At 37.6% G+C, this 23,807-nt stretch overlaps 1 protein-coding gene across 5 annotated transcripts in view; it reads right to left on the reverse strand.

Annotated features, from left to right (window-relative positions):
• The window catches only part of SLC4A4 (solute carrier family 4 member 4), a 334,299-nt gene that overhangs the window by 119,930 nt on the left and 190,562 nt on the right, over positions 1-23,807 (reverse strand). For all 5 annotated transcript variants that reach the window (XM_036414322.2, XM_036414329.2, XM_036414340.2 and 2 more), the window contains one exon: positions 12,199-12,275. In XM_036414322.2, the coding sequence (XP_036270215.1) occupies positions 12,199-12,275 (77 nt within the window). The remainder of the gene's footprint in view (positions 1-12,198; positions 12,276-23,807) is intronic.

Here is a 23,807-nt window from a genome sequence, read left to right on the forward strand (position 1 = left end):
CTTTTAACATGGCAGCAGAGAAAAGGGAAGCCTGGTTGTTTTTTGTTCAGTTCAGTTCTAGGGAGTGAAACCAGACCATTGGTGGTGACACGCAGAGAATCAGGAAGCTCTGCTAGTGATTGATAAGGTCATAAGATGCTGCTGAGGTAAATAAACCAGCTAGCCAGGGATCAGTCACTCAAGTGAGCTGGGAACAGTGGGAAGCCCTTCCCTTTCTGAAGAAGAGCAAGAGAAGCTTCCTCCCATGGCATGGCCTTTTCATAAAGCTCCTCTGCTGAGGTTCCCTGTTGAGAGGGAAATAGGAAGCAGTAAATTCTGCAAATACTGCCCAACTTGCAAGGAATGGTTCACTGATCTTTTTTATCGGTTATCCCAGATGACGACACTCCTTCAAAGCTCCTAATAACGCATTCCACATAAGGCGTAAACTTTTCCTTTAACGCATTTCACAATCGGATATAAGTCCACTCAAAATTCTCTTGGGGGTGAGAGAGCCAGGAGGAAGGAGATGCAAAGCCAAGCTGCAAATGTGCTGAGTAGTGCTTCAAACAGAACACTTGTCCAGCTCTTTTTACAATTTTTTCTTTCTGTTCCAAATTCTGACCACCAAGAAGGGCTCTTGAGATGAAGCCATTTTTGGTTGCCAAGGAAATTCCCACAAAGCCTGAAGGATTTCTCTCAGAGTTGGGAACAGCAGCACCTCCAGCAGAAGCAATAAGACGCATACAGGTGGCCAAGTCTACTGCCTGCACTTTTCACCTCCCTGACTCAGAACATGGGTGGATTAGCCAGCTCAGCGATCCAGCTGGACCAGGAGTGCAAACCAGGTGTTCACCTCAAAATTTTAAGCTGAAAAAAGCCCCCAGAGCAAGCAGGGAGGCAAATATTAGAGACTGAGATTCTTTTCACTTTCAGTTGCTAAGGTTTCAGTAGAGTGAAATAAAGGAGAAACTCAAATCTGACAGGCAAACAGTGGCGGAGGATTAATTAAAACGTTTAAAAGATCTAGGACATAAACTGGTATGTTCTTTTCAGAAGGTAATTGGCAATTCACAGTGACCCAGCAACATGGTGTAATATACAGATGATGTCTTATACAATGGTACACCTGAAACCTATATAATTTTATTAACCAATGTAACCCCATAAATTCAATTTAAAAAGAAGTTTTAAAAATCTCTCCTCCAGAAAATACTCAAGAAGGAATGCAAACCAATTCCAATAAGAATATTTCTTAAAGGTTTGTTTGTAACAGCAAAGAAATGAAAGTAATCAACAATCTAGTAATAGTTCATTTAAGTAAAGTGATTCACATATACTAGCCTTTAAGAAGAAGAATATAGATATTCATGACATTCTGTTTGGTTTCTTTTGCAGAATAATATTGTGCTATTTTTATTTTGTATAGATAAATATGCAAGTACTTATGTGTAGAAAGCTACATCACACTGCTAACAGTGGTTATTTTGAAGGTGAGAATCTCACCTTCTATGTTATTCATTTTTGCTTTATTTGAATTTCTGTAGCAATTTTGTATGCTTTGAGCTGAAGTTTTAAAAAAATATTATAGATATTAACATGTTACAATGATTTTCAACCAGTGTGCCATAAGAATTTTTAAGACATGCAATGCCTGACTAGTTAGTCAGGGGCACTGATCTCTTTTCTCTTAGTCTTTCAAAATTAAAAATAAAATAAAAAAGGACAACATAATAATAGTGGTCCAGTGTAAATGAATCAAAATTATACCTACTTTTTTTTGTCATATCAGCATTAAAAAATATATTTTGGTATGCTGCAGAACTTTAGTAATTAGTTTATGTATGCCAGAAAATGAAAAAGGTTGAAAATCATTGCAACAGTAGGTAAAGAACAATTCCATGTCTATATTTATAACTCTTGTTATAAAGGTTTTTAAACCATGCCCTTAGAATGTCCATCATAAGATAGTGCTACTTTCTGATTGTGTAACAATTTGCTACTTCCAAGGGGAGAAAGTTCGTTTTTTTAATGAGTTTTCAGTCAGAGTAGGTAATACATGACATGAGTATAGACATCCATCAACGATAAATGTCAATGATATATATAATATATATATGCATAACCCATGGACACAGATAGTAATGTGGTGAAGGCCTGGGGAGGGGTGGGGGCTGGGTGGAGAAGGGCAAGGCAGGGGCATCTGTAATACTGTCAATAATAAAAAATTAATTAATTTTTAAAAAGATAAATGTTGATGGCATTCTGCCACTCTCTGCATTATACAGGGTGAAATAAAAGTAGGCTTACAGTTAATACAATAAATAAATAGTAATATAAGAATAAACTTTGTGTTTCACATACTCATAACTAAAAATCTACTTTTGCCCCTCCCTGTTTCCTAAGTATATTCATGGTAGAGGAATATGGCAGAATGTTACCTATCTATTGAAAAGAGAGGGAAAAGGTGACATTCCTTTTATTAAAACCTGCCATGCCGCTATTAAATGTTGAATTAAATGTCCTGCAATGCCCCTGGAGTTCAATTCTTTCACAGGGCTGGTAAGAATGTGGTCAGGACCCACCTCAGCTGCTCTGTCCTCCTACACCCCCAATACCCTTTTCTAAACAATGGAGACAAAGATGCTTGACACTACTCTTCAGAGAAACCCATAGTGAAGGTTTCATGAGTCATGTGTTTTACCCAGATCACGCCTGGTTTCAGCCAATAGTAACCTCAAGAGAACTGGAGAGTCCTAGTTGGTTTGGCTCAATGGGTAGAGTGTTGGCCCTCAGACTACATGCTCCCGGGTTCGATTCCAGTCAGAGACATATTCAGGCTCAATCCCCAGCCTTAGTGAGGCACATGCAGAAGGCAACCACTTGATGTGTCTCTCTCACATCGATGTTTCCCTCCCTCTGACTCTTCCCCTCCCTTCCACTCTTCCTGAAAATCAATGGGAAAACATCCTTGGCTGAAGACTAACAAAACAAAGAGAACTAGAGGTAAACATGTAACCACTGAAAAGCTCAATCTCACTATCTCATTGGCCTATGTCTACCACTAGTGCATTAAAATATTTTATTAAAGGATCCAAGATGACTGACAACAGGATGGCAGGCTGCAAGGTAGTGTGTAAGTAAAGAGAACGAAAGTGTGAGGATGTATGGAAAGTGTCTATATTTGTGAGAGGGAGACAGTTATATCCCACAGGACTGCTGGGGCCTGGTGGACCAGGCTCCCTCAGCAGCTTCTGCCACTGCTGAAACCTCTCCCGGAATGGCCAGCTCTCCTGCAGAGACCACACCATCTTGAAGGGGAGGGAGACGGGCTGTGATAGGAAGCCCAGCCTTACCTTCAACCATAGAAACCTCGGATAGCACCGGAGTCCCTAAAGTCACAAAGCCCAGGGATCAGGTGCCTCAGCTGCAAACCCATGAACAACAAGACCTTAGCCTCCCCGATGGCGGGTGCCTAAAAGGTCTGTCCAGGGAGAGACAAAGCAGCGTTTAATATGCGGACAGGCCCTGTGCATTCACACAGAGCAGATAGAAGGAACAGCTGAATTGAACAACATCCACCCAGAATTGGGGAATTAAACACAGCTGTATCATGAATACATTTGTGTTTGGTGGTGCCTGGTGCATTGTGTCTTGTTATGTTGTAATTTGTGCCTTTAAGTCAACACAGGAAAGAGACAGCTACATAACCAGACACCTGAGAGGAGCAAACATAGGAAGGCAAAGTTGGAGGGATCAAAACACCAGATATCAAGCTATATTACCAAGCCATGGTTCTCAAAACTGCCTGGTTATGGCAGAAGAACAGACATATAGATCAATGGAACAGAATAGAGAATCCAGAAATCAACCCAAGCCATTAAGCTCAGTTAATATTTAACAGAGGAGGCAAGAGCATACAATGGAGTCAAAACAGTCTCTTCAATAAATGGTGCTGGGAAATTTGGTCAGATACATGCAAATATGAAACTAAATCACCAAGTCACACCATATACAAAAACAAACTCAAAATGGTAAAGGACTTAAATGTAACATGGGAAACCATAAAAATCCTACAGGACTCCATATGCAGCAAAATATCAGGCATATGTCCTAGCAATATCTTTACAGACACAGCTTTTCTGCACAGTAAAAGAAACTATCAACAAAACAACAAGAAAGCCCACTGCATGGAAGAACATATTTGCCAATGATATTTCAGATAAGGGTTTAATCTCCAAAATTTACAGAGAACTCATACAACTTAACAAAAGGAAGATAAACAATCCAACCAAAAACTGGGCAAAGGATCTAAATAGACAAGAGGATATACAGAAGGCCCAGAGATACATGAAAACAAGCTCAAAATCACTAATCATCCAAGAGATGCAAATTAAAACAACAATGAGATACCTCCTCACACCTGTCAGATGGCTATCATAAACAAATCAACAAAGTACAAGTGTTGAGGAGGATGTGGAGAAAAAGGAACCCTCCTGCACTGCTGGTCGGAATGCAGACTGGTGCAACCACTGTGGAAGACAGTATGGAGTTTCATTAAAAAGTTTAAAATGGAACTCCAATTTGACCCAGTGACCCCACTTCTAGGACTATATCCCAAGAAAAAAGAAACATCAATCAGAAAGGATATATGCAGCCCTATGTTCATAGCAGCATAATTTACAATAGGTAAGATTTGAAAACAACTTAAATGTGCATCAGCAGAGGAGTGGATTAAAAAACTCTGGTGCATCTACACAATGGAATACTATGCTGCCATAAAAAAGAAGGAACTTTTATCATTTGCAACAGCATGGATAGACCTGGAGAACATTATGCTAAATGAAATAAGCCAGTCAGAGAAGGATAAATATCACATGATCTCACTTTTATGTGGGATATAATGATCAACACAATTTGATGAACAAGAATAGATCCAGGGACAAATGACAGGGGAGGGAGGTGGCAGTTAGAGAGCAACCAAATGACTTGTATGCATGCATATTAGCATAACCAATGGACACAGACACTGGGGCCTGGGGTGGGATTGGCTGGGGGGGTGTCAATTGGGGGAAAAAGAGACATATGTAAAACTGTATACAATAAAAAAATAAGTAGTATTTTATAATATTAATTAGTAATTTAATATAATCAATAATACATGGAAAATATTTTAACAAGAAACTCTTTGTCTTTCTTACAATATATTTGGAACAGAAAAACTTCCTTTGATAGCGACAAGTTCTTGACGTCTTTGGCAAATGCATTAAGAAACTGGCTGTTGGGTCTGTAAGCTCTCAGTTAATGCACTCAGGTGCTCATCCAATGTTTAATTATAGGAATAACACAAGATGGTCCAGAACTCTGGCCAACTCCTCCATCCTATCACACAGCATCCCGGGGGATCTTTTTAAAATGTAAATCAGAACCCACAACTCTCCAGGTAAAGTTCCTAAAATAGTGTCTCACTCACTCAGAGTAAAATTATAAGTTCCCCCTGCAGCCTTCCCTCGCCTCACCTACCTCTGCACACCTGCCACCTTTCTGCAATCACTGAGACTTTCTTCTTCTCCCCCTTATGTCCTGACTACATCATTCCTGCCTCATGGCTTTACTCCTGCTTTCTGCTCAGCAAAGAAACCTCATCCTCTTGGTCTTCTCTCTGCCTAGCTACACACCCCCATCCACACACACACACACACACACACACACACACACACACCAAAACCAGCTTTGTTGTACTTCTGCACATTATCTTGCTGTGTTTTCAGAACAGCAGTTATCATTGTGCAAAAGTATCTTATTCATTTGTTTACTTGGTTTTGATGTTTATTGTCAATTTGTCCCCCCAAAGCAGGAAAGCTCCATGAGTCAAAAGATTTATCTGTCTCATTCACCTCGGGAACCTATTCTAGCACAGAATATATTTTTAAATGAATGGACAAGTTTAAATCAAAGCAGCATACAGTAATGGGGTGATTTAGAAGTTCTAATTTATTGCACCATACAGTTACTTAAAACCCTCATGCTAAAGTTTACAAAAGACTCCCCTTTTTCTTACTGAAAATACAAGATAGAACTTAGTTGACTTCAGACAGGATTATCTGGTTCATTTTCAAACTGTTTTTAATAAAACCTAGTCTTCTGATACAGATAAACAGCTTTCCCAAAAGAACAGCATTATGAAAATTGGAAAAATCAACTGTCCCAACTTTAATTGGGACATAGGTTCAAAAACTTGGGTTCTTTAAATCAGTATATTGGTGCATCTCAAACACTACAAATAACCACTGCTTGCCAATCCTTTAAGAATATGGGAGAGCCGAAGCCGGTTTGGCTCTGGTAGAGCATCGGTCTGCGAACTGAAAGGTCCCAGGTTCGATTCCGGTCGAGGGCATGCACATTGGTTGCGGGCACATCCCCGGCAGGTGGTGTGCAAGAGGCAGCTGGTCGATGTTTCTCTCTCATCGACATTTCTAGCTATCTATCTCCCTTCCTCCCTGTAAAAAATCAGTAAAATATATTTTTTAAAAAAAGAATATGGGAGAGAGTATCAGGTGGGAGAGAAGTTATATAAAGTCAAATTTCTTATAGAAAGGGAAAAGGTGGTGACAACCACCAGTTTTGTTGATTACCTAAGTGACAAGCTAACCCCCTTGGAAAGGGGCACCTAAGACAATCATTGCAATGCCCATGCCAGTTCCCATCGAGGACACCTGATGAAGGAAAGCTGTAGCCACTGAACCACAAGGAAGCGCATTGCAGTTATGAAAACTATAGTGACTGAAGGCATCTGACAACTGTAACCACCTCCTCACAACACGCCTTTGTCCTCAGGTCCTCACCGATGTGATTCCTCCTGCTGCAGCAGTGCTTCACTGGTCCCTGAACACACGCATCCTAACCTCGGAAAACATGAGCCTTTCTTAGCCACTGCACCTTCTCTGAGGAGTGGAGTGAGACTGCCATTGCTCAGTGTGAGTTAGAAGGTTTTCCAGCTGAGCCGTGAAAAAGAAAAGGAGGTGCTGTTATATTTCTACCACTGTGACTAAAATAGCTATTAATAAAAAAGAAGAGTCTCTTACCCTTTGAGATAGCATGGAGGGACCTGGAGAGTATTGTGCTAAGCAAATTAAGACAGTCAGAGAAAGACAAGTATCACATGATCTCACTTATATGTGAAATATAATAAGCAAAACAAACTGATGCACAAAATAGATCTAGAGGCATGGAAGCATAGAACAGACTGACAAATTTAAGTGCAGGTGGGTGGGTGGGAAAAGATTAACCAAAGAACTTCTATGCATATATGTATAAACCATGGACACAGACAATAATGTGGTGAAGGCCAGGATAGTTGGGGATGTGGGGTGAAGGAGGTCAATGGGTAAAAAAGGAGACATCTGTAATATTTTCAACAATAAAGATATATTTTTACAAATAAAATAGTTATTCATGCCAAGGGAAGCTTTATGTGAACCTTAGAATGAGAATCTTCAAAATGATGAGAAGTCATCTCAGGTGAATGTAGTTGACTTGCTCCAACATTACATATGTGTCAGAAAAGGATTTAGGGTTGTTAATCACAAAATGTTTCTAATTTTCATTTTCAGGCAGTTGTGGCTTAGCAGTCTCAAACTTATACATGGCTTAATGGTTTCATCCTCTAACTTTCTGACAAAATATTTACAGTCAGCTCTATTTCTGCAGAAGACTAAGACTTCAAAAATAGAAATCAAGACAGCCAAGTATACTTAAAGATAATAGGCAATAGACAGTGCTAAAAATGATTATAATACACTTTAGAAATTAACCTTGGGCCAAATTCCACCAGAAGACCTATGGATAGGATCTCAAAAAAGCTAGCTAAGTAATAAGTATCATGGAAGTGATAACCAGACAAAAAGTTCCAAGGGTCTGAGCCCTAAATCTCTCCTTGAGAAACTGTAAGGCATTTCTACAGCTACTACATCTGTTGCAATCTACAGACTGCAATTTCACTTAAGGTTGGTGGTGTAATTGTGAGGTGTTACTGCATTATTGATAAACCCAGTAAAAGAAATGTCAAGCCCTTTTAAAGTCACTGTACACTGAGCACAGCACTTCCACCCGAGAGTTAAGGCTAAGCGGTAACATGATGAGAAGGATTTTCTTATTCTCACAGCTAATTCCATACCCATATGAAAATGAGAACGAAACCCATTATATTTGATAAGCACCCACCACACTTACACATTTTTTAAATATATTTTTATTTATTTCAGAAAGAAAGGATAAGGGAGAGAGAGAGAGAAACATCAGTGATGAGAGAGAATCATTGATCTGCTGCCTCCTGCATGCCCCCTACCTAGGAATGTGCCCTGATTGAGAATCAAACCCTGACCATCTGGTTCATAGTTCCATATCCAATCACTGTACCACACCGGCCAGGCATGTGTAAGCCTTTAAAAGAACTGAAAAGGAATATAAGGGGAAAGAAAAACTAATTAATAAAAGGTGATTGGAGAAGATAACTGGATAATGGAAGAAAAAAAATCATCCATTAGCAACAAAATAGAAGAGATTATTTATGTAGATTTACAAGTAGATGAGTTCCAGATGTATTTTTTTAATCTACTTCTCCCAGGTGTTTTTCTGCTTAATAAATAGAACACCCAAGTTGGAATATTGCTGAAGCATTGAATCACCTAAATGCTGGCTATGGTCTTCTTCTGCTGTTAACTATTTTAAGCCATTTCTCCGCAGGGCAGCGCTACTGAAATCATCAGCACACAGGCTTGGCAGAGACAGAGAGAAAAAGTACAGTCCACAAATTTGTTTCTTCTGTTTTTCCCAAAACAGAATCTCATAAAAAACATGCCCTCAAATTCTGTCACGATGCAGCTGACAGAATGAGAAATTCGGCTGCTGTTCGTAACTCTGAACATTAAACCCATTTTTTTGTGCTACTGAGAAGTTGCATAGCTCCAGGAAGTCGGGAGGCACCATCGCAACTGTTCAAATGGTATCCAGGCAGAACAATCAGTCAATCAGAAACGTTAGTTCCAGTGGGATGAAAGTTTTTGGGGCCAACTTGGAAAAGCCTAAAGAACAAGTCTGACTTTACTGCCAAGATCATTTCCAGGACACTGGCTAATTAATTATAAAAGCTTTTTCAAAACAAATTTGAGCCTGGCAACCTTTTTTCCTACTCAGAGAGAGAAAAAAGCAGGTTCAATATAATAAAAGCCCAGGCTTGTTGTGCTTTTGTTTTTTTGTTTTTGTTTTTGTTTTTGTTTTCAATAACTCTATCTTCTTTGCAAGCCCATTTTCTTCTTAGCACCCTTTATAGTTGAAGTTACTAAAATAGTGGTAATAGAAACAGAAACTATTAGTTTGAATTCCTATTCTACCTTGGGTCATAGACAGACCATGGGTCAGTCACAAAACCTCTCTTCAAATTCTTTCGTGGGAAGCAAAGAACAGGTATTCTTCCTCTTTAGAGGCAGGATAAAAGGCTTGTTGCATTAACTATGGCTGTTATATTAGATAAATGGAGACAGACAGTTGCTCTTATAATGATATCCTCGTCAACTTCATTTTCAGGCTTTGAAAACAAAAAGAACTAAACTCCTGAATTAAATCTTCCTTGTTTTATCTTCCTCTGAATCTTCATAAATATGAAATGCTAGTGATAGCAAAGATTCTGTTTTCAAGGACAATATCACACAGGTTTTATAGTAAAATCAACAACCCAGAAACATAATGTCCAGCCTATTTCTTCTAATACAGAATCTTGTGCAAGACACCTCTTAAGCCACTGAATTTCTTCTGCACATGCCCAGATATGAAGAGACCCAAGAAAGTAAGAAATTTCTCTCAGCACTTATCAGCTGCTTATTGACAAATTTCCAGAGAAGAACTGTCCTTAATTAAAGAAGTCTTTCTCAAAGAGTATATCAACCAGATATACCTAACTTTGCCTCATCTAGAATCAAGACCCCTGGCAAACCTCATAATTAGTGTTGCTTCATACCTTACATAGAGGTTGGCATAGCATAACTGTTTAATCAAATATTAGTTAAAGGAATGAATGAATGAAGGTATCACAATTCTTATCAATCACCATCTCATACCTGGATCACAATCACATAGCTAATCTGCTACTGTTCCTCTCAGTTTCCCCACAGAATCAGAAATATATTTAGGGCTTCTCTACTTCTATTGCCATACAGTATGAACAACAACCAAAATCAAGAGACAGAACCAGTTTATGCTATTGAATTCATATCTGATAAACTTGTAAAAAAAAAAAAATCACATATGACATATAAGAACTGTGGATCTATGTTAGTTCCCCATATTTTTATTTATTATTTTCTTTTCAGTGTAATGGCCCTTGAAAGTCTACAATGTAAACCATGGCTATTGAGCCCTTGACGCCCATATTTTATTTAGCCAAGTACTTTTCTAGTGGTATTTTTTTAGACTTCCTGTTGCTTCTTTAGTGAAAAATCACAATTTAGAACAATGTATTTCATCTTTCTAAGTCTAAATCTCCACATTTGTACCAACCTTATGAAATGGGCATGCATAAATTCTTAGTTAGGGCCATACCAATAATAAATGCTCAATAAATATTAACTATTGTTTCAAAAACTAGAGGCCTGGTGCAGGAAATAGTGCACATTGAAAGGAAATTAATTGGAAAAAATATTTTAGAGACTAGGGAGGGACAGCTGGAGGTTAGCTCCAAGGTGTGTCTGGCCCATCTCGCCCAGTCCCAATTGGCCGGACTCCAGAAGAAAGCTAACCTACCAGTTAGAGTATCTGCCCCCTGATGGTCAGTGCACATCACAGCCACTGGTAGAGTGGTTGACCAATGGTCACACATGTAGCATGTTAGGCTTTTATATATATAGATGTTGTTTGATAAATACTGAGTGGAATCAAGATGTGCGAAATAGTGTTGAGGGAAATCCTCAATAAGTCCTAGTGGACTGAGTTTTCCCTCTTCTGTTTCTGTTTTCCATATTTAATGATCTTCTCCCCATCATTTTAAGAGGCAGGAAAGAGAGGTGAGGAGAGTGATCCACATTAGCATTTGAAGGAGGAGTAGCACTAGGAGTCAAGAATGAATCTCAGTGTAAAAAGGGAGGACATTAGGCCTGGCCAAAGCAAAACATCCCTCTTCTAGGGAACAAAAATAAATTAAGATAAGAAGGATAATATGGGATTTCAGAGCATCTTAAAAGAAATACAGGCAATACTGAATTCAACTTTATAGGAAGCCATTACAAGCTTTTAATCCAAGGGAGAAATGGAAGTGCAATATTTTACGAAGTGTGTTAAATTGTGAGAAAATGGAGACAAGGAATTAGCTCCAAAGGCTTTTCTAGCAACACAGTCTGAGGTGATAAGGGCCCTGTTAGGGTGCTGCTGGTTGGAAGGAGAAGGAAGAATCCAAAAGCTATTTTGGATATGTTCATGTACAAGAAAAAACATGAATTCCATCTTTCCTATACTTTTAACAAATGTTGCTAGTTAAAGAGATGCATCCTCATAAAGAATAAATGTACAACTCAGATTTATTTATCTAGGTAAAAATTTCACCCACTTAGGCCACACAGCTAGTTTTGGTTTTTATTGCACAATGCAAAATTACATCTGCTCTCCATTCTCTATTATCCACTGGGATATTCTCCCAACTGGAAAATGGCCCAGTTTCCACCATATTTTTTAAAGAAAAAAAATTGAGATTCAAACCCTAATTGCTCTACATTTTAAATAGTCTACCTACTATGTATTTTAATACACAAATCTTTAGCTAACAAAACTACATTACCTTTGCCAAAAATATACTCAAGAGTGAACAATCACCAGAATGTTAGTTCTTTTTTTTTAATCCACGCACTTTTTCATTAAGTGTTTCATTTGATCCTCACAATAACCTTGAGGTAGGGATTATTATACTATTTTAAAGCTAATGTAATTATAGTTACAATAAAGTGCCCAAGAGACTACATCTACAAAGGCTGAAAACATGACTTTCATTCTTGGGTTCTGAACTCCAAATCCCTTTCACAGAAAGCCTCCTCTCCCCACAGAAAAATTACAAAAACCCCATCTACATATATTGGTTCTTTTCAGTCAGGGAACTATCATTTCTCATCTTTTCCCAGTGTCTTCTAGATAGGCACTCAGTCTTACATTTCAAAGGAGCAAGAATTCTTTGCTTACCTGGTCCTTCTCAGGTTTATCGGAAATGTCATTCAGACTGGCAGAAGTCAGATTCCTATGGGTCAGGGCTGGGCTACCTGGAAAAACAAAAGCAAATCCTAATTAAAGACTTCTTCTCAAAAGCACAGAGTCTCTGGTTGTATGTTTCATCAACACTGGTAGATGACGATGGGCATGGTGATGATGCTTTAGCTACAATAAACGCTGGAGCGCAGACACGGTTAAAGGGAAAGTGTGAAAAATCTCCCATAGCTTGTTGAAGTCTGACTGCCAGTCTCTATTCTAAGATAAGTTACACTTCGAAAGAAACATCAAAAACAAAAGGCATAAAAAGAAATGTACTCCTGGTTTGGTTTGGTTTTTGTCCCAGCCCTTTCACACACATCCTAACCTATCAGGTGCCTTTCCTTTTCCTCTCCCCCACAGAGCCAGGCTCTTTCTCCTGTCAGCAGAACTGGCCCCAGGTTCAGGCCTACTGTCTTCTCTCCCAGGCCTCTGCAGTCCTTCCTAGAACACCCCTCATTCCAATCAACACCAAAAGCTATCTGTGTTCCTTTCTCTAGCTAACATTTTAATCAAAATATTTATCCTGCCCTAGATGGTTTGGCTCAGTGAACAGAGTGTCAGTCTGCAGATTGAAGGGTCCCGGGTTCGATTCCAGACAAGGGCACATGCCTGGATTGCAGGCTCAATCCCTAGTAGGGGGCGTGCAGGAGGCAGCCAATCAATGATTCTCTCTCATCACTGATGTTTCTATTTCTCTCTCCCTCTCTCTTCCTCTCTGAAATCAATAAAAATATATATATTTTTAAAAGAATGCTTCTCCTTAGTAGGCATCTGATCCAGAATCCCCATTCTTTGCCTCAAAATAGTGTTATCACAGGCTCCCCTTAGTTCCTGCATTCCCATTTTGCCAGACTAAAATAACTGTGTCCCTTCTTCCCCCTTAACATGCCAAGGTCCTTATTCAAGTCAAAGGATGGTTCCACCAGGAATGCTTCAGGGGAACCAAGCTCTGCTGTAGGTAACATCCACTGGCAATCCAGTCAGTGATTTTGGAGACTGTTACAGAAGCACACAGAGGAAGGACGTCTGGAAGAGTGAGAGACCATTTTCAAGTAAACTGTGTTAATCAACACAGTACTGAGCTTCCATTCTGCAGTTGACCTGAAATCTCTAGGCTTACTAAGCAAAACACTAACTTTTCAAAGCCAGGGTGCTTGACCCACCCCTGCAGGGTGCTGAGTAATGTATTCATCCTTAATCCTCAATGGTCTGACTCAGGCCAATCTTCACACCAAAGGGACAAGGGTTGGGCGAAAAAGCACAGAAGTTCCAACACAGCTTCACATTTGCTTTCAAAAAAATTATTTATTACAGACTTTCATTCCTTCTGATCAAAACTTCAACAAAGAATTTTACAAAAGATTGCAATTTACTCCTAATAATTTGATGTGTATATACCAGCAGCTCTTTAAATTATATAACTGTCTTTAACTACTAGATCAGGGAAATTATAATTTTCTGGGGCTGACAGATAGGATGCTTTCTGCTCCATTGCATTTCATTGAGTAAGCATGTCCTAGGTCTCTGAAGGCCTTTACCTGGTGGGTTATTTTATTCTAGGAAAATCTGAGCACAAAGCATTTTTCAAAGGAAAGTAAAAGCTGGAAAAATGTTTATGGGTAATATGAAAAGAACTTCGAAGGCCACATTTTCTTCTTTGAACTGCACGCGCACCACTGGATACAAGCAATACCAGGTACCAACATGAATGCCCCAAGGTAATGTTGGGTTTGAAACGCACAGGTTAATAATTTTGCACTTTATACTTAAAAAATAAAACCAATTATTTGAAGTAAATGGATGAAAAGTCTACCTAAGTAAAGAAATCTAAATTCTATACTCCTATGTCAAGGAAGCCTTAGAAATACTAATTATAAGTTAAAAGTAGCTTAGGTAAGTGATTAGATAAGACTAATTTCTAATTATAAAGCAATCGTATTAAGTGGAAGTGCTGAAATAAATTGAAAGCAGCCTTTCATTAAGTTATTTAAATTTCCTGGGCAATATCCTAAACTCACTCACTGATTTGCTTTGGAAATACTGCAAAGGTACAATTCAACCCAAGAACTGCCCTCACTGCTGTAAAATCTGAATATGTAGAAGCCAAATGAATTAGGTCTTTATTATGATGGTAATCTTAATTGATGTCACCACTTTTCCAAGAAACCTCATCTACTGTCTCATCATTTCTCGTTTCTGAAAGACAGCTATCTACATTTGTATTTTATATGGAGAAAGAAGAAGCACAGGTCCAAGGAAGAAGAAGGAACCAGATGGGGAAAAGGAGGCCAGTGTTAAGAAATAATCAACTCTATTGTCCCTCCTAATCTTAACTTTACTTATTAATAAAAGTACTATTTAAAAGTAAAATTAAGGAATGTTCCCTAATGATTAACTTTGTAATATACTAGAAGAATTCAAAGTCAACACTTTTAGGTAAGCCCTAAGCGAGATGATCAGCATTCTTTTCCCTCCTCCCTCCTTAACAAATTTCTCACCCTTACACCCTAACACCTTGAACCAAAGACAAATGCTTCCCAATGCCCAACCTGTGGCCCCAGATCAACAGCATTCAGCTCTACATGAGAACTTGTTAGAAACGCAAACTCCTGGGACTCACCCCAAATCAACCAAATCAAAACTCTGGGTATGGGGCTTAGCAACGAGGGCACCAACAAACCTTGGAAGTGATTCTGAAACATGCTAAAATTTGAGAATCACTGCTCTAAGTAAACCAGTTAGTTATCTTAATCAAATGGTGTCCCTGTCAGAATTAGAGTTGAGAGGGGATTAAATAAGGTGAAATAGCCAGAGTGGCAGTTCTGATAACCTTGCTCTCCCCCAAGCTACTGCTTCCAACTGTCCTATCTCAGGCAAATCTGTAAATTAGGCATCCTTGCCACATAAACAGACAAAAATGATCAGACCTGGCTTTTCCTCTAAATCATCACCTACACTATTAAGTAAATAACTAACTTTGTTTTGGAAGCTCACTGTTTTAATTAGCCTTTTCCAAAAACATGCCACCCAATTCAAAAAAAAACAAGGACAAGAGCCAAAAGAGATGACAAACCAAATTATATCTGGGAATCAGAAATCTGAGTGCAGCATTTTAGCAAACCCAAAAGCTGTTATACAACAGGTCCCTAACAACATTCTTTGTGGATATTTTGCACCTGACATTCAATAAGACGCATTGTCAGAACAAACCAGTGCTTTCTGTTTAGAGTTTCTTCCTATAATGTGAACTCATTATACTGCAGTCCTGAGTGAGTTGGGGTAGCAGAGGAAAATTTCCCCTTGTCCCAAAAAGGTGTGTCACAAGGATACCTTACAGCATGCTACCACTTGTGCAGGTGGTGATTCTTTTACTCGGAGATACCACGAGCGGGCACTTCCAATCTGAAATCCAGGGCATACAGAGGTCTTAAAACTGTTCTTGGTCCAAAGAAATTTGGGGCTTTTAACTGTTGGTTTTTTGGTGTGTTTTGTTGTTGTTGTTGTTGTTGTTTTTAAAGGACCAGCCTCATGTGCATTAATTATAATGAATTCGCATATCCCTGATTTCTTGCCACGAGAAAAAGAAAGCTTTGGAGAATCACATTTTCAAGCAGTTTCACACAATCAAAAACAATTTCATTTTCTAAGTACCCACTTGGCAGGTACATACTGTCTTCTATAAAAACTAATTGCATTCTGTACTAAGTTTGAAAATCATTCTTATCCTTTAGCACACGTGTAGCAATTTATAACATCTTCTGCAAGTATATCTCTTTGTTAAAATAAAAAGGGGTGAGGAGAGTGCATAGCATAGGAAGAGGTTAATATGTAAGAGAGTACATGTTAGCTTGGTAGGTGTGACTCAGTGGTTGAGCGTCAACCCATGAACCAGAAGGTCATGGTTCAATTCCCAGTCAGGACGTATGCCTGGGTTGGGGGCTTGATCCCCACTGTGGGGTGTGCAGGAGGCAGCCAATCAATGATTCTCTCTCATCAGTGATATTTTTATCTCTCTGTTTCTCTCCCTTTCTCACCCTGAAATCAATAAAAACATACTTTAAGATTTTTTAATAAAATAGTGTATATATTAGATAAAATTGCAAATATGTGTGTAATGACACATATATTGCCACATGCACACCTCATACAAAGAACCTAGGAACAAGGCAAAACAAAGATCACATGGGTTATGAGGTACACTGGGTTTTTATTCTTACTAATAACTAAATAATATTTTTAAATATATATTTATATTATTTTGCCTTGACTGGGAATTGAACCCTGACTTCCTGGTTCATAGGTCAATGCTCAACCACTGAGCCAGGCCAACTGGGTATTAAATAATATTTTTAGCATAAAAACAACTAAGGTAACTAACATGTAATGGACATTTAAATGAATCCGGGCATTAATGTCAGGAAGTTTAGAGCCATGGGTATGATTTGAACTGCTTGGGACCACAAAACAATATGTAGTTTCAGAATAATTCATACTAATATGTTCTGTCTCCCAATGACTCACTGATGGTTTCCCCCTGCACTGGTTGTTATAAGAAATCTACTAGAAAATGTCTATATCTAAGATTAAGGACCAACTAATCTTTTTTAGTACTGGGTACTTGAATTTCCATTATCTTAATTCTTACATAAACACTTTGAGGTTAGTATTGTTATTACCACTTTCACATAAACATGGACTCCAAGGCAGTTAAATTTATGATCACACAGCATGTGGTAAAAACATAATTTAAATCTGGATCTCTTAATACAAATCCCATTGCTTCAGAGGAAAAAAAATAATCTCTCTATGTTATTTACATAAATAAGCATGTGAACTTCACTTCTAATGAAGAAAATATCCTATTTTCTTCATATATCCTAATGAAGAATATATCCTATTTCCATGCCAATTGTGTGCAATATATTACTAAATATGTTTAAGGTAAATATGATTTTGGTTTCCAATTTTAGATGTTCCAAAAAGTGAAATTTACATATCTTTGTGTTTTTATTTTCATAAAGAAAAATATGAGGGGGAGGGCAGATATTCAACTCAGCTAGTCTGTTTAGCACTGAGATTAAATAGTAACTCCAAGCCACTGCTCTGTAACAAAAAATTAAATATGCTAAGAACAATAACTATGTAATTATAAAAGCAATAATGCCACATTATTCTGAATGTGCTAATTCACAGACATAGTAAGGTCCCACAATCATATAGCCAATTCTTCATTATTTCCATGTTGGTTTTCCGCCATTTCAGGTTATTCCAACTGCAATTCCCATTTCAACCACTAATCAGGAATATAATGACACAAAGAATAAATCACAATAAGTTTAACTGAGAAAGTCTAGAAGAAATGGCTAATGGATAAGCTTGGATTTTATCAGACAAGCTTCCATGGCAACAGAATTTTAAGAGCTCTCCCCACCAAAAACAATATTAAAATGATCATGTCATTAAAGATTCCAACCCCTTCTCATTCCCTACCTCCAAATAAAATACAGAAATATTTAAAGTGTAAATATTAAACTAAGGAAAGTTAAAAATATCATCAGAAGGAGCTCTCTGAAGGAACTTCATGACTAAGAGAAAATCAATTTGAATATTTTTGCTTCTTTCAATTGCAACCGTTATGTTTTATTTAGAGAACTTCTGCTGTCTGTTTATGATTTAATATAATGTAAACTTTAAGGGTCCAGAGCCAAGGCCTTCAAGTTTATCTTGTTAAATAAAGCATCTGAGCTTGGCACTAGTGACACTTAATAAATATTTGTGAGTGAATGAATGAATAACAACTGGGTATCATTTTATCTCCATTTTTAGTTACTATAAGCACTACTGTTCAAAGTCCATTTCCTATGGAGGGAGATGCTGTGTGCACACTTCAATAGCCTTCAGACTTGGAAAGCCTTAGAGTACAGAGGATGAAGTTTGTAGCTGACCCAGAACTAACAGAAGGAAAGGACTCTGCCAAAGTAGCTTAAAGCCATCAGTCAGCAATGGAACAAATAAAAACACCCTGCAAAGAAAGAATCAGGAGGTGAGAATAAAGGGAAAAGTAAGGAGAGTGTCAGCACTTCAGCAAAAGGAAAGGAGAGCCTTGGGTAGAGCAGTCTAGGGAAAATGAAATAACTCAAATATTGTAATTGGCTTTGAAAGTTAAGCAAAGTTGGAGGAAGGAAGAAGACTTGAAAAGATCCAGATAAGTATCAAAGTATGTTAGTCAAGTTCTAGCCAAAAGCTCAAGTCATCCCTAATTAATGGGGCAAAGACAATGGAAGGGACATCCTTCTAGAGAGAACTAGAAGTGCAGAGGCCAAATCACAAAATAATAAACACCTATGCTAATGAATCCTCACAGAGAATACTCTTTACTTTTAAAGACCGTTCTCTACCTATTGAGATCTTGGCTGTCCACATGCTGCTTGATAATCTTTCCAACTTCAATTAATTGACCATATTCTCCCCCGGTTTTGAGTTTTCTGCTACTCTTTGGGCTTTTCCCAAGAGTTAATGTTAGGTCTTAGACTTCAATGTCAAATATTGGGTCGGCAACTAAGTACTTGCGGATTTTTTAAAGAAAATCAAAGACAATTTTTTCATGGAACTAAATAACTTTATTCTGTAATGTATTGCCCATTTTGATCAATGACCTTTTACCATCTTTCAGGCAGCATCATAATCCCACATTCAAAAAACTTCTGGTTTTTATTAGCAAAAAACTGAATCAGGTACGATTTGACATCATCATCATTATTGAAATTTTTACCATTCAAGGAGTTTTGTAAAGATCGAAACAAAAAGTAATCAGATGGTGCAAGGTCAGGACTATATGGTGGATGTGGCAAAACATCCCAACCAAGCTCCATTAATTTTTGCCGAGTGACCAAAGATGTGTGTGGCCTTGCATTGTCATGATGGAATACAACACCTTTTCGATTTGTCAATTCGGGCCGCTTTTCTTCAACTGCATTGTTTAATTTCGTTAGTTGTTCAATGTAGACATCAGAATTGATCGTTCGGTTGGGTGGTAAGAGTTCAAAGTAGACAATTCCTTTGTAATCCCACCAAACTGATAACAAAACCTTCTTTTGATGAATATCAGCTTTTGATGTTGTTTGAGTTGGTTCACCTGGCCTGCTCCACGATCTTTTCCACTTGATATTGTTGTAAACAACCCATTTTTCATCGCCAGTTATCAGTCGTTTTAAAAATGGATCATTTTCATTAAGTTTCTTTAGCAAATCGCAGCTGCTAATGCGTTGCGTTAACTGTGATTCTTTCAGTTCGTGAGGAACCCATGTATCGAGTTTTTGAACATAGCCAAGTTGTTTTAAGTGATTTTCAATGCATGTATGTGATACATGAAGCTTCTCTGCAATCTCACGTGTTGTACTGTGACAGTCCGAATTGATTATTGCTTTGATTAGGGCGTCATCAACTTCAACTGGATGACCAGAGCGTATTTCATCTTTGAGTGAAAAATCACCAGAACGAAATTTGGCAAACCAATTTTGACACTGCCGTTCTTTTAAGGCTTCGTCACCATAAACAGCACATAACTTTTTATGAGCTTGCAATGCGTTTTTCCCTTGTGGAAATAAAAAAGCAAAATATGACGAAAATGTTCCTTTTGATTTTCCATTTTTCAACGAACGCCAAACGAAAACTACAAAACAGATCAAAAAACTTTTTTCACTGATTAACAGCTGAATAGCCAACTACCAAATAACAAAATGTGTTTTACATTTGTACTATGTCTGCAAACCTAAAAATTCAACTGAAGCCATATGTGTGTGAAACCCGCAATTACTTAGCTGCCGACCCAATATATAAGGTTCATCTCTTCTATTATAATTCTTTTAAAATTAATATCAACAAAAGCAAAATGCTCTAACGATGAAGACTCCCATTTTAATAATGTTACACTGGATATTTAATTTCTATTATACTTAAAACAAAGTTTTTTTATTAAGAAAGCATTTCATTCTCTTTCTACATCAAATACATTTAAAAGACAGTTTAAAAAAAAACACAACACTTCTATTCAGTTGAATAAACATTCAGAGGCAAACAAGGAATGGAAAACTTACTAAATAGAAAAGTCCCATAAAGTACTTCAAGGAATCTGTGGTCCTTGTATTACATACAGAATTTGTGAACTAATACTAATTCTTTCTCTGTGTCTCACATGCATGCACGTACACACACACACACACACACACACACACACATAAAATTATGAACAAAATGTTATTCTGCCCAGCTGGCATGGCTCAGTGGTTGAGCTTTGAGCTAAGAACCATGAGGTCATGGTTCCATTCCCAGTCAGGGTACGTGACTGGGTTTTGGCCTCAATTCCCAGTGTGGCATGTGCAGGAGGCAGCCAATCAATGATTCTCTCTCACCACTGATATTTCTATTTCTCTCTCTCTCCCTTCCTCTCTGAAATCAATAAAAATAAATTTTAAAAGAAAATACTAACACAAAATAATATAAAAACCACATCAATTAAAAAAAAAACTGGTGGAAGACTAACAGAAACAGACTTCGAAAACTTACTGGATGAAGAGCAGATGGTATATTAGAACCTGGGACTATCTGCAGAGTATAGACACTGCAGTGTAAAACATGTGCAGAGAGGCATGTGTCAAAAGATCTTCCCTGCAAAACTCCAAAGATGCTCCACACTGGAAGAGGCCAAATATAACAGGGGTTGAAAGAGATGAGTTTATGGAAACTCTATGCACAGAAAGTTTACCACCATCCAGTAGGCAGAGCACCCAGCAGTCATTTACACACAGGACTATTTGCCAAAGAGATGTTAGAGAACATAGGGGTAATTAGTGCAAGTGTTTGTACTCAGAGCAGTCTTCTGAACTCTAAAATTTAAGGGATACAACAGAATAACATTTTCTACTCATTCAAAACTAATACTCTTTCTTAAATACAAATGAACAATTGAAGATCATCTAATATTTGAGAAAGCCTAAAATATCCACACACACACACACACACACACAGCCATGTATACAGATGAATCATTGTGAAGATTCACAATACCAAGAATGAAGAAAATATTCTAAGATTTTTTTTATCTACAGAGGAAAAAACATAAGAATCAGACTTTTGGAATTCTCTTAAGGAATGATAGAAGAGAATGGAACCATATTTTCAAAATTCTGGGAGAAAAATCATTTAAACCTGTAATCCTGTACTCATCCAAATAATACATGTGAAAATACACAACACACACACACACACACACTGAAATTTTTAGGGAAAAACGTCAACTTTTATATGTGATTTACCGAAATGAAGGAATAGAGTTAGAAAAAGAGATACATGGTCTTGAACTCAGGAGAGCAGTGAAAGTGAAAGGACAGCAGCTGTGCAGCAGGTCTGGAGGGCCAGGTGTCTTATGCAGCAAGAGGGTGGTGGGGGCAGCGGGGGACAACAGGACAATGGATCTGCAAAAAGGGGGTATCTATATAGGGTTTACTGTATCCCTGGGACATTGAAAAAGTTTGGGAACAAAGTAATGTTAGATGGTTCTAAAAAATGTAATTTAAAACTCCAGGTTTAAAAAAAAATTTACAAAGGTAAAGTGTGATCATAGTAATATTAGAATAAACAATGTTCATATAGTCATAATAATATAAATACTATTATGAGTTTCTGACTTTAGAACTGACTGACAAAAATCACAGATATTATTTGTAGAGACAAGAATGTAAATCTAACCAATATTGACAATAAGTAGAAGTACTAATGACAGAAGCCTGGGAGTGAAAATAGCAAGGAGAGGGTCAAGGAAGAGAATAGTGGAGAGAGGGGTAGGGAAGTCAATATCCCTTCCCTCAAGTAAGAAGTCAAGCTGAAACCGGTTTGGCTCAGTGGATAGAGCATTGGCCTGCGGACTGAAAGGTCCTGGGTTCGATTCTGGTCAAGGGCATGCGCCTTGGTTGCGGGCACATCCCCAGTAGGGGGTGTGCAGAAGGCAGCTGATCGATGATTCTCTCTGATCAATGTTTCCAACTCTATCCCTCTCTCTTCCTCTCTGTAAAAATCAATAAAATATATATATTTTTTTAAAAAGAAGTCAAAAGATCCCACCAATACTTGCCACAAATGAATAAACAAACAAAGAAAGAAAGAAAACATAGGTTTATTGCCTAAATATTACAAATGTAATTAACAGAACTAAGAGGAAAATACAAACATATTGGAAGGACAGAAACATGGTTATATAAAATAGGTAAAATGTTTTCTAGCAAAGAAAAAGTTAACAAACAATATCTAAGATTGATAAACCAGAAATAGCAAGGTAGGCTCATTATAAAGAGATATATATAGATTCCTAAAATAAATTTTTAAATAGAAACAATTTAAAGAATTACAAGTGGTTATTACAAGGGTGGGCCCAGGAATATGAAGCCAAGCAGTTCATTTTTTCATGTGAAATACTTCTGTGCTCTTCAATTTCATAACGATTTGCACATAATGATTTAATAAAAATATAATACATGGCTATTTATCATATGATAAATGTTAAGAAGGTATATACTTTTATTATTTCTAAGTACCTGAGATTAAGTTGAAAGATTATTGCTAGCAGACAACCTTGGAATATTTAATTAGATCAAATTTTAATGTAAACATTGAGATCAAAATTTAAATAAATTTAAAATCAGTTTTTAAGTAGTTTTAACATGCTCCATGAAATAATAAATATTTACATTATTTTTAAAATCACAGCAAGGGAAATTTTTCCTGAAGGTTCTGTCTGAATTATCAAAGATTTACACAGATAGTTTTAGTCAACAAAAACACTTATACCTGAAAATTATATGCAGAAAAAAAGAACATGGACAGAAAAGCCACTTAATATAGTTCTGCATCAATGGCCAAATAAATCATACATATGTATGTCAATATCAATGCTGATACAGAAACAGTTTATAAGTATTAAATATAATTATAAACATAGTATATTTCATAAACTGTAAGTTTATAAGTATTAAATATGTAAGTATTAGATAGGGATAGACATAGACATAGATATAAAACTTTAAGAGTATAAGGCACATGCCCTAACCAGTTTGGCTCAGTGGATAGAGTGTTAGCCTGTGGACTAAAGGGTCCCAGGTTTGATTCCAGTCAAGGGCAAGTACGTTGGTTGTGGGCACATCCCCAGCATGGTGCATGCAGGAGGCAGCCCATCAATGATTCTCTTTCATCATTGATGTTTCTAGCTCTCTTTCCCTCTCCCTTCCTCTCTGAAATTAACAAATATATATAAAAAAATTAATCCAGAGGGTAAGGATCTTTAACTCCATGACACAGATCTGCATGGCACCAACTGCCACAGCCATCATTTTTCTGATGGTGGGAGGGGGTGTCCAGGATGGTGGCTCACACCTCACCTCTCTCAGATGAACCTAATGGTCCATGAGGAGAAATACAAAAAGAACCCCAGAGATAACTTGTCAGCATTGTATCATGGAAAGAAGAAAAAAAATGAGTATGAAAAGGTGGTA

Source organism: Pipistrellus kuhlii, unplaced genomic scaffold (genome assembly GCF_014108245.1).
Source record: "Pipistrellus kuhlii isolate mPipKuh1 unplaced genomic scaffold, mPipKuh1.p scaffold_m20_p_1, whole genome shotgun sequence".
Taxonomy (NCBI): domain Eukaryota; kingdom Metazoa; phylum Chordata; class Mammalia; order Chiroptera; family Vespertilionidae; genus Pipistrellus; species Pipistrellus kuhlii.